The sequence below is a fragment of the Ambystoma mexicanum genome, chromosome 6q, assembly GCF_040938575.1.
Source record: "Ambystoma mexicanum isolate Mex_15411 chromosome 6q, UKY_AmexF1_1, whole genome shotgun sequence".
In the NCBI taxonomy this organism is placed as follows: domain Eukaryota; kingdom Metazoa; phylum Chordata; class Amphibia; order Caudata; family Ambystomatidae; genus Ambystoma; species Ambystoma mexicanum.
The window spans coordinates 1169848688-1169860755 of NC_090937.1; the positions used below are offsets into that span (position 1 = coordinate 1169848688).

General features: G+C 41.5%; 1 protein-coding gene across 2 annotated transcripts in view; it reads left to right on the plus strand.

Moving 5' to 3' along the window:
- The window catches only part of PDS5A (PDS5 cohesin associated factor A), a 1291333-nt gene extending 1279651 nt beyond the window's left edge, over window positions 1–11682 (plus strand). Inside the window, exons 33-34 of one of the 2 annotated variants that reach the window (XM_069631773.1) lie at window positions 5386–5533; window positions 10776–10812. In XM_069631773.1, coding sequence (XP_069487874.1) covers window positions 5386–5533; window positions 10776–10811 — 184 coding nt within the window. In that variant the 3' untranslated portion in view covers window position 10812. Of the gene's footprint in view, window positions 1–5385; window positions 5534–10775 lie in introns of both variants that reach the window. The other variant, XM_069631774.1, reaches the window with a different exon arrangement.
- The last annotated feature ends 386 nt before the right edge of the window (window positions 11683–12068 follow it).

Sequence of the window (12068 nt, forward strand, 5' to 3'; positions counted from 1 at the left end):
GCCGTCCCTCACGTTTTACAGGCTTTGTGCTGCAAATTAACCCTTCATGTGGCCACAGCAGATACTCTGCACCTTCCGACAATAAATGCTGGGTTTTTAAACTTCGGCAACGGGCGGGAACACTATTTATTCCTCAATACTGTGGGCTTCGCATGTAGGCCATCAGCAGAGCTGCCACATCGGTGGCGCTGCTGCCCACGCTGGATGTCATTTTTATGACATTGGCCCATAAACTTTTCAAGCCGATGGGCTCAGTGAACTTGTAAATGGTCTTGTGGATAACCACTTTATTTGGTGGCTATTACATCAGCTCGCAGGATAAGTAAACTGCAAGCATTGTCTGGGCTTTGATGTTCTATATAGAGAGGGCTAGATCGCAAAACCCCTTGAACATGCTTTTCATAACCTTTTGGTGGTGTCCATCCGGGCAATCGAGAGGGCTAATGCCACATTAGCAAGATGGATAGTATCTTGCATTGCACATTCATATGACATGCAGAGCAAGGTTCTTTCGACTGGTCTTGATTCCCTTCAGCAAGGTAAAAAGGGTGGAGAGCAAGACAGTGGCCTTTCAGAGGCACATGGCATGGCAGGCAATCTGCAAAGCAGCTACATGAGCTTTCCCTTCTGCTTTTGCAGGCAGCATTCTTTTGACAGCAGTTCCACGGCTGATGTAAAATTCAGTCTGACGGTTCTTACTCCTGGGGGTAGACCTGTATTTGTTTTTGTTCCCATGAGTATGGAGGAAAGGGGACAGGATGTCGGAGTAAGGAAAAGTTACTCGCCATAGTTGCTACTGTTCTACTTAGTCTAAATTTCCCTTTCCTTCATATGCCCTTCATCTATTCCCCTAAAAGGTAATTACTCCTCCCAGTACTCTCTGCAGGTATGGCGCTGTGGGGAAGGAGCATTGGGGGGGTGGAGGTTAGAATTTGGCTGCACTCAGCGCGCTGTCCACTTCGACATGTACGTTTTTAAAGGGGGAGCATATGGTCCCATCCCCACTCTGGGGTAGAACTCCCATAAGTATGAGAAAAGGAGACTTTGGACTAGTAGTGAAGTAGTAGTCACTACAGTGAGCAACTTGTTTCCTTTTTATACAGTTGCTCTACCATTGTGGTCATAACTAAATAAGTTAGTGTGGTGGAAACTATGTAATTTAGAGAATAGGAAAGCTATGTGAGCATATGCAATAATAGTTTCATATATAATTACATGGCCATTGGGTCAATATCAGAAAAGAAATCATGAAGAGCCTCGTCCCGTCCTGACTTCTTATGAGGTGCTGCTTGAGACTTTGGAGAATAGAAATGTTGTATTAAACAGAGCCAATATTCTTTGCCTGCTGAGGGATATTTCCAACCTAAGGGCACACCCTTAGAGACTTGGAAAGAGTTGATTTAATCGGCCTACACAGGACAGATCGTTCCGGGATGTATACAAGTTCAAAAATGGTCTTGGCAAACTTTTTGGGGAATTGTAAACTCTGAGATTACAAGGTTTTCACTTGGCAGTGTATGAGAACTCTAGTCCCCCAGAGACTCTGGCAAGTAAGAACTATGCTCCAGGTCTTTTTCCCAGAGAAATACTGAGTATCCATTGACTCGAGGGCTATGAGGAAAAAAAAGAATCATGTTGGCAAGGAATCCAGCAGCGGAAAAGTGAGCTTACAAGACTGGGTTTGGCTGTCTGTAGCTCTCCACAGTCGGGGCATAAACATGAATTCACTTATATTATGGAATTCCAGGGGTCGTTTTCATTTGTTTGCGAACCCGGAGCTGGGGACATTTTTGAAAGGTCACCACTTTGTCTTGCTACAGGAAACATGGCTGTTGGAGTGCCCTTCTTTTGATGGGTACACAACACTTTACCAGCACGCTTGGAAAGGGTCTTTTGTGCCGTCCGTCGGGTGGCTTGGTAACATTGTTTAAATCAGGCGTCGGCTCTGGTCTGGTGCTTAGTCAATGGGATTCTATCGGTACATCTACAATTGCCAAATGTTTGTTGTCATCAGAGAATTAGCGGGCAGGGGCTGGCTATAGATACCCTCCAGAAGTTTATAGTCTTCTGGCGTAGTAAGGTAAGAGGGGGGTGCAGTTGATAATTGCAGGGGAATTAAATGGACCCTGCATAGAAATGAAAGCGAAGACTTCCATTCCTCCTTGATCTACTGTTAAAAACTCCAAATTACTGGCGGGTTGATATTGGCTGCAATTTTACCTAGCTTATCGGGCGGTGAAAGGTGATGTGCCTACTCAGCCCACATGGCGTAATGGGGATTTGGTGTCTACATTGAATTACATGTTTGTGTTTGAATGGCTTCTCAGTCTATGCAAATTATTCGAGATACTATACTCTGCTCTTAATGATCATTGCCTGTTAATCGCCACATTTAGATGGATTGCGGACCTGGGCGACCACAAGAGCGCAATGGATTGGTCAATCAGGCAAGTAACCAAATCAACCTGAATTCCAGAAATATTAAATAAGTAAACGTATTAACGGGGCACCTGGAATAATCTACTTTGCTGTGGAAACTTGATGCATTCACAGTAAACCGGTTTGAACCTTTTGCAGACTTGCTACAGTCCTCATCGCAACAGAAGTCCACACCCCCTAAATGATCTAAGAAACATGCATAAGTACGACCAGAACATTGTGGTTAAAAAATGGGCAATTAAAGCCGATATTAAAATATTGAAATTAATGACAGACTTTTGCTGGGAAACCCAAGCACTTAACATTAAGAACATCAAACAATAGTATACAAAATGGGTGAAGGGCAATAAGCTGTGTATGTATCAAAGGGACGCAGAGGCCATGCTGGAACTCTAAAAAAATTAAAACTCCCAAGTGCTTTTGGCACGTTATAAATTAAAAGGAAATGCCATTTGCGTCTGAGCAAATTAATGCTGTTTCGGAAGTAGAGTGGGTAGGGTATTTCGAAGGAGTTTTTGCTGAACAACCGCTTAAAGGCCTAGACTGGTTCCTAGTTATGATCAATGACTACTCTAGCCATAACCTGTCTATTGATGAAGAGGCTATGGAAGGCATAGTGAAGGGGGGGGGGAATCAGCTCCTCAAGGGCTCCTAGTCCAAACGAACTTTCCAATGCCCTTTTTATATGTAGCCCTGAAATGTGGACCTTTGTATTAACTCTATTGTTGAGACATGTATTGGAGACAAAATATTTTCCGTATTCCTGGAGAATAGCTTACATTATCCCTGTTGATAAAAAAAAGGTGAGAGGTCAGAGCTCCACAATGACAGACCTGTTAGCATATTAGATTCAAAGTTGTTGCTTCCCATTTGCTTCAGCACCTTGAGTCCTGGCTAAAGATTCAGGAATTTTAAAGACGTGGCAGACCGGGTTCAGGAGGCCTATGTCTACTTCATTTAATGGTATTATGCTGAAATGTGTTCAGTCTCTTGCCTCGTCCAAAACATATGAGTAAGTATTTGTAGCTACTATCAACCTCAGCACAGCATTTGACACAGTTATAGGAAGCTTCTGCGGTTAAAGTTGCAACGCTGGGGAATCACACATGGCCTATTAAAACAGATAAATGGACTGCGCGAACATTCAGTGGTCCGGGTGAGACTGAATCAGAGTGGACCCTTGTCCAGTATTCTGACGAGCAGAGGGAATAGTCTGGTGGAATTTGGTCCCCTGTCTTTTCAACCTGTACATGTCAGATTTGGGAGAATATCTGGATCCAATTGCGTTTGTGTCACCCAAAATAATGACCTTGCTGTTACATGGCTGAGCTACTCTGATGATTTTCTAATTTTTGATTGCATAGAAATCGGTTTGCAACATCTTATCAATGCCTTTCTGCATTTTGTCAACCATAATCCTTTGGCGAAAATTCGGAAAAAGTCCAAGATGTTGCAATATACCATGAAAAAAAAACTGCTACATTTAAATGGCATGTTCTGAGTCTCTGTAGAAGGTTGACCATTTTGTATATCTGGGATTTCCTATTTTAGCCAAGCCGCATAGATCTCAGGTTCGCGAGTAGCTGAGAAGTAGGGTGATTGCCCTATCGGCTCAGATGTTTGTTGTGGATGCCCTTAATGGGACTTTCTCTTTACTCCCAACCCTGATATTTTACGAAGTAAAAATTGTGTCAAAGCTGCTTTATGGATTTGAAGTGCTCCATCTTTGGGGGTTTGACTTGCTTCCTACGCTTGAAGGTCTAGTGTGGCGCACGGACATAGGGATTCAGATCTCCCTCCCTATGACAGATATTCAATATGAATTGGGGCTTACTTTGCTTACTGTCAGAGCAACGTGGGGAGTCTTGTCATTATACCGTAACATTATTTGTCCTTTGGACAACTCGCTGTACAATATAAGTCAGTGAACCAATGTGAAATTCTTTAATTTGCGTCCTTTTGAGTCTCCTTGTTGAGTTCTTTGAGGATTTAGGAGGATGACCTCATCCAAAATCCCTTACAGGTTAAGAAACGTTTGTATGAAAAGGATTGGTTTCAGATCATGGAGAAATTCCATGGTTATGAGTCCCTGGAGCACCTCAAGTATGATCATAAGAGACATAACAGGCAGTTTGTTGCTTTTATTTCTTACTGTTTATGCCAACAGACCAATGAGAAGGCAGTTCTTGACATTTGTCCCACCAACCAAATCAAACTGAGATACAGCCACATACAGAGTGAAAACATACAGTGCCGATTTTGTAAGTCAGGGGACTCAGTGGAAACACTGAATCATCTGCTGGCTCTGTGCCCAGCCCCTGGCACCAAATAGAATTTGGGAAACCTGTGCATTATCGATATCCTGACTGGGAGGATACATTCTGGAAGGACTTTTTAGTGGGGAGAATGTCCTCGCTCGTGATTGCAATTGTGGGCTTTGTAATAAAAACTTGATCCTTGATGTTAGTCCCCAGGAATAAAGGTTTTTGTCAAGATTAGTAAATGTTATCAGCCAAAATATGTCGGCATGACCAGTGGTTTGAATGTTTTTTTAAAGTAATGTTTTATTTTTTAAATGCTGGTTTGAATTTTATGATTCTTGTAATTTTATAAAATGCAGGAAATCTTTTTCAGTTATGCATTGCTATGGAATTGTATTTTAACTTGTTCTGAGCCTGTAAAGTTTTAATATTTTTTAAAGGTTATTTGATTAACCAAAAAATACATACCTAGTCCTTTGTAGCTCCTTTTGTTTCTGGAAACCTTTCCTTTGGAAAGGTCACAGTGAGCAGCAGAGCCAGCATATTTCCTGAAATCAAGTGAATCTATTACCTTGGAAATTGTTTTTTCTTGTAGAGTTATTCTTTAATGGTGCTGTATCTAACAATGTTATAGTATGAATTATTTAAGTAAGCAGTTTCACAGATATGTGCTGTCTTTTTTCAGCAGCCAGATTCTTGGGAGTGATGGAGATTCACTGAGGGAGATTGAGTCAAGTCCAGGAAATTCGCCAAATTACATGGATCTTTTAAAAGACCTTGAGAGCAGCCAGGATACAGAGGATACAGAGCTAGCAGAGGGAGGCATTCCTAAGGTGCAGCAGGCAGCTTAATCAGGGTTTTTATTGTTCATAGAATGATGGAACTGTTGCTTTATGCTACATAAACTAAATTGTTATACCTTTTGATATCAAGGCTCCAAATGTAATTCTTCAAGACAGAGGGACTCCATAAATAAATGCAGACCTTTATATTTTTTTTAATTTATTGTGCAAAATTGGTTTTAAACTAAAGTTACATAAAAGTATGCTACTATACCATAAACTGGGTCACAGACCATTCAGACCAATTCAGTAAGGCCAATGTCCTTTATAAAGTGCAGCAGTGTGATAATCAAGGCTATTGATGGAGTATTAAACGAGCGTTCCCATAGTGCTTCATTTAAAACTAAATGAGTGGAATTAACAAAACGTTCAAAGTACAAAATTATTTTCCCAGCTAGGCATCGACCGTCTAGGATAGCATGTTTTAATATCTCTGGTTCCAACGTACAAAACCTACAGCAGATCGGAGCACCCGGCCGGCTTCTTTACCCTTATCATCGGGTTATCCCTAGTATTCACCAAATTCAGGCAAAAACGCATATAAACCTCTCCCGCACTAGGGGGGGAAGGAAACTGTTGCCAATATAGTGAGTGTATCCCACATTTTAAGTGCACGGAGGTCCAGGATCTCCTCGGTCAGGTTGCATGGCCTTTACAGAGACGTTGACAAAAGGAATGTTCCTCCCCCCTGTGCTCTTTCCCCAATTAATTCAAGCAGGGACCGAGTTGGCAGAGGAAGACATTTCTGACATAGGAACAGGCGTTTCCAAAGATTGTACATATTTAGGGAAACTAGGCCCAATTCAATTGCCAATTATTGTTGTTCGGGTCAGGAGAGTGCCTAGTTGTTATAATGGCGTAGTCTTAACTTATTTCTGCATTTCTATTTAACATTTTTATGGCTTTTCGTTATGGACATCTGTTTACATAAATATGATATGATTGGTTATTTATGATATGATAGTTTATTTATAACGTGCTTAATACCCAGAGGTTTCTAAGCGCGGACCTGGGTATCGAACCTCTGTAGCTCTGTGTGGTCTTGTTTACAAGGCAAATACGTTGCAGCTGAGCTATCCTCCCGAGACAACGCGCTGCGCTTAATACCATGAGGTTTCTAAGCGCGGATATGTAATGTTTACCTTTGTGTTAAAAGCTTAATGCAAACAAAGGTATACATGTAATTCCTCTAGAATGACCTAGTGCCGTTTGTGTCACTCACAGTTCCAGTACAAGTAGTAGGAAATGTGTGTTGGTTAAACTGTGGCACCAAAAAACTAGGGTTTTAATTCCGACATACCACCTATCAATGTTATGTTAGCATAACTTTTTGGGCGCACTATCACCCAAGGGTATCTTGGCACTAGGACAGCACACACATAAACCGTAACCATGGCCTAAAACAAGAGTCTTCAGAGAACTTTAAAACTTGGTGATTAGAGAGACACCTCAGTGGCAGCAGCAGAGCATTCCTGAGTTTGGCCGCAGCCACTAAGAAGGCCCAATCACTGACCCTAGCTAACCGAGTCTTAGGGACAGATAACGAACAGGTAGATCGTGAACACATTTCACAGATCGGAGAATAACGAACAAACTTATCCTAAAGATAAGTCTCCTTGGCCGTGAAGGGCCCAGTGAACCAGACAAAGAGGACTTAGTCGATTAGTCTGGCCAGTGGGAGCCAGTGTAAAGTGCAAAGAATAGGAGCAGTATGAGCTCCTTAAGGAGAGTTCAAAGCTACTCAAACCACAAGGTTATGCAAAAGCTGCAATCGATGCAATACACCCTTAGGCTGGACCAAATAAAGTACATTGCAATAGTCAATCCGACTAAGAGCTAATGCGGCCATAACCGGTGGGCGAAGATGAGGGGTTTCAGGGGAAGCACTTTGCGCAAAATCCTCAAATGTAAGTGTCCTCCTTTACAGACTTCGGCCTCCTGGCCGGAAGTTCAACTCCAAGATTTCTTTACCACCGTCACTGGGACAGGAAGACTCGCAAGTGTGCAAGGCTAAAAGGAAGAATCCCATAGTGAATAAATACCAGGACTTTGTTCTTGTCTCCCTTAAGCTTCAGCTAGTTGTGCTTCATCCAATCCCCCACGGCCGCCAGGCAGTGACCGAGGCACAACGAATCCTCAGCCTGTTCAAGATCTAAACAGACAAGGATCTACGTGTCGCAATAAGAATAGCACTGCGGCCGAAGGAGCAGACCAGGCACTCAAGAGGCTGAATGTAGATATTAAATGGCATTGGTGACAAGGCAGAGCCCTGGGGAACACCACATGAAAGTGAGCACGAAGATGAAGAAAAAGGAGAAAGAGAAAGTGTTTGGCCCCTATCAGCCAGGAAAGAAGTGAACCAGGCCAACACAGGCTGGCATCGACAAGGCGTGACACCAAGGTTGGGGTGGTCAACGGTGTCAAATGCTGCTGAAGGATCTAAAAGAATCGGGGCACTCACCCTACCAGAGTCAACCGGCCTGGCCATGTCGTCCATGACTGACACAAGCACACGTTCAGTGCCTCGGCTAGGATGGAATCCTGACTGGAAGGGGTCAAAGAATGTGAATGTTTCAAGAAAGGAAGAAAGGAGAAACCAATCCTTTTAGCAACTTCATAAAAAAAGGCAACAGAGAAGTCAAAAACTAGCCAGAAGTGAAGGGTCAAGGGAAGGTTTTTTCAACAAAGGAATGACAGTGGCTTATTGGGAATATGGCCAGACTGGCAGGACAGGTTTATGGCCTGAGTAATCCAGGACATAAAACCTGGAGAAATATCCTTCAGGTCTGAAAGCGGAATAGGATCAGAGGAGGCTGCAGATTTAAGGTGACCATCTGCATTACTTCCAGCATCCATAGAGAACATGAGGAAGGTAGACCACTTAGAATGAGAACCAACCACCACAGGGGCAGAAACGGAAGCCAGAGAGGCAGCAGTCTGAATGACCAGACAAATGTCTGACCGGATAATCTCAATTTCTGTCACAAAACACCTAGATAATGAATCACAAAGTTCCTGAGTTGGAATAACTGGAGTTGTAATATTAGATGCTTACGATAGCAATTTTACTAGAGAGAATAATAGGTTGATTGAGAGCGTTATCGATTTTCTGGGTAAAAAAAAAGCCTCCTCAATTTTAGCATGATACTGGCCTGCACATTGCCTATAGGCTGTTCTTTCCGTAGACCCATAGGAACAGCGTCATTTACACTCATTCTGTCTGAGCTGCAGGTTTAGCGGCCTTGAGCTCAACCGAGAACCAAGGCTTGGAAGGTCGACTCTGCAGTTAGGTAAGTTTGAGAGCGGCCACTAAATCGGCCGCTATCTTGAGTGAGTCAAAACCAAATCAACTTCACTGGTTGAGCAACACTTGGTATTAAGTATGACTGTCGGAGAGTCAAGATCCACTTAGCGGCAGTTGCGCCGCATGGCTGACGGGGGGTGGGCAAACTTAAGTTGCGGGCCAGGAAGCTTAAGCAAAAAGCGCACTAGGTGGTGGTCAGACCACAATACTTCTTCAACTTGAAGAGCACATAGCTGAGAGTCCCTCTCAAACACCAAATCGAGCACCCAGTAGCAATGAATCATCCTGTTCCTCAGTATACATATAGCTCCCAATCATCAGACAATTTTGCCCCTCAATGCTCCCAAACATCAAGTGGAACAGTTGCCAGAAAAAACAGAGAAGTGTCCCTCCTTATTTGACAGAGCCATCTCTTTCACATTTAGCTTTCACGCCTTTCAACATAGTCCGATTAATCGTCCACAAAGACGTTCAGCCTCATTACAAGTTGGCCGGTACATGGTTAAAGTGCCGGTCATGTTTACGGGCACTTTTACCAGACCGTCCAACTACATATTTGCCAGTAACGGTTGAGGATTTACCTCCAGCAAAGAGCTGCAGGTCAATCTGACCCCTACCGGCAACAAACTGCCTGTATTACCGGCACAACTGGTAAAAGGGGCAAAATCCCTCCCATGGAGTGCTATGGGACTCGATTAAATGGAGATTTGCCGTGCATACTGGCACTTATAATCGGCAGATTATTCCAGCAGACATGTGCCGGTTATGGAAATTGTGTTTGCTGGTTTTCCAGCTGATTTACCACCGGAATACAGGACAACTAGTAATGAAGCCCATTGCCCCTTCTCTCACAGTATTTACTATATACATCATGCTCTGACAAGACATCCTCCTACAGGCCAAAGTGACATGATTCATATTGCTCAAAATGTTGCATGTTGTTTGTAAATATATCACAAAGGAATTGGCAAGTTGCTTGCTAATTAGGTTTGTTATATAAATTCCATACATATATGAAAACTGCATCACACTTTTAAAAACGGATTAAAAGGTATACAAAGGAAACGTGAATGAACTCAAATGCCTTCTAAGTCTAACATTTGATTATAAGCTGGTCCGTTCACCTGAAACTGTCAAGGAACAATCGAATGTTCCTCTTGGAGTATCACCCATTGTATGATCGCACGCTGCACTGTGGTGAGAAATGAATCTACCATAAAAGCCTTTAAATCAAAGCCCGTCAAAAGGTCCTCCATCTACAGAAATTACATACTGCTGCAACAGTCTGGGTTAATAGCATTGTGATGCATCACTCCCCTTGTACAAATTGCATTGCCTCACAGTATCCACTAGTATTTGGGTCATCCTATTCACGTATATCCGCAAAACTGTCTTCCCAAATATCTAGTATCGGAATCGTTGTGATACTAACCCTGCTTGAGTGTCATTTCTAGAAAAAAAAACTTCTAGAAGTACTACAAACCAAAAGAAGGAACAAATCTTGTGTTCATTGGCATCATACTCTGTAAAACATTGACTTTAGTTGCACACATTGCAAAGATTTTGGACCTTCAATGGGAACCTACAAATGCACCCCATTGGAGTCTTTACCACTAATCCTTGAAGCTTTGACTGTAGTTCACTTCTCAGTCAGCTTTTCTTAGGAGATCCTTGGGTACTAGAGTTGATGTTCTGTACAAATGTTGAGGAATATTATAAGCACTTATAAATGGTCTTTCCACCAACATTGAGAAAAAGAGTAAAACAAAGCAGTTCTGAAAGCATGAGACAACAAGAGAACATAGTAAAAGTAAAGAATGCAGTGAAAATGACATAACTTAAAGTGAATGTTTAGTGTTGCAGTATAAATAACCAACTGTTACTTTTAAATGTATTTCTTTGATGTTTACTTTTTTTTCTTCTCAAAAGGTAAAAAGAAAACCTGCTAGAAAACAGAGGAAGTAAATGGCCAAATGTAAAGGCATGACTTGAGCTTATGCACAAACTGGGATTCACTTGTTTCCTGTAGAAAAACTGAACTTTCTTCAAAACTACCGCTTTCTGGCCTGAAGACAATGCTTCCTTTTTAAATAGATTTTACTCCACAGAAATTTCGAGAAGAAACTCTTGCGATGGAGGCGAAAAGCATCTGTTCTTATGTTTCTCAGACTTTTTTTTTTATAAAAAGTCAATAATTAAGCAAATTGCTTAACACATGGGTTCCAGTTCATGCATATACATAGTTTTAAACTATTTTACACACCTTAATTTTCATGTTGCGTCATTTGATGGAGAAAATTGCAAGACGGTCCTTACACTGACGTTTAAAAATTGTAAGTAGACAGCCAAGCTACTCCTTTTTAAAAAGAAGAGTGGAATTTTGCTGGGTGAAACTGAAACAAAAGCTCAGAAAATAACCAGAACTTTCTCTATACTCCTCTGTGCAGTTTTATTTACCAGTCTACTTTTAAACTCAAGATGTACAATTTCCCTTCCCTCCCCACCCATCAGCTATGGAACGTCGTGTGGTTGCAATTTTATGTGTTGTTTTCTGATTTTTTATCAGAGTGGGGAAATGATCATTTGAAACTATTAATGAATTGCGAGTATATTTCTTTTTTCATTTTCCTGTTAGTTTAATATAATTTGCAATAAATGTAAATATTGATGTTTGTTTTATAAAACATTTATCACCTTGAAAACGTTATTTTGCTCCAGAGGTTATGTTGGAATACTATATTGAGTTCACAAAAGTGGAAACAATGCATTTGATTTTTATAATATTTGCCACCAGATTTATATAAATGATGTAAAGTAAAGGCAATTTTTTTAATAAGTTGGACTTTGATCACTTTGTAAGGAAAGATGGAGATGTTTGTGCCTCACTCTTAAACCCCACGTGTATGGGAAGCAAGTTCTCTTTGCGTTTTGTTTCCCTGTTAAGCACACTTTTAAATTATCATCTTAGAATAAAATTGGTGCACAAATTCTCCAAGCATTGATTGGCATAAATGCAAGTGTACACTTTTTATGTACACACAATCCTATTTAAGTTTGACCTGCATAAAATAAATGCTTGTAGGTGTCTAGTCGTATTTGTTTTTTTATGTCGCTCTTGTCTTTTTATACATTAAGCGAAAATTGCAGACTAGAAAAGGCTTGTTGTGTTGTCATTAAGAGGGGGGGGGGCTTTGAATGTTGTAGTATTGTGTACACTGCTTA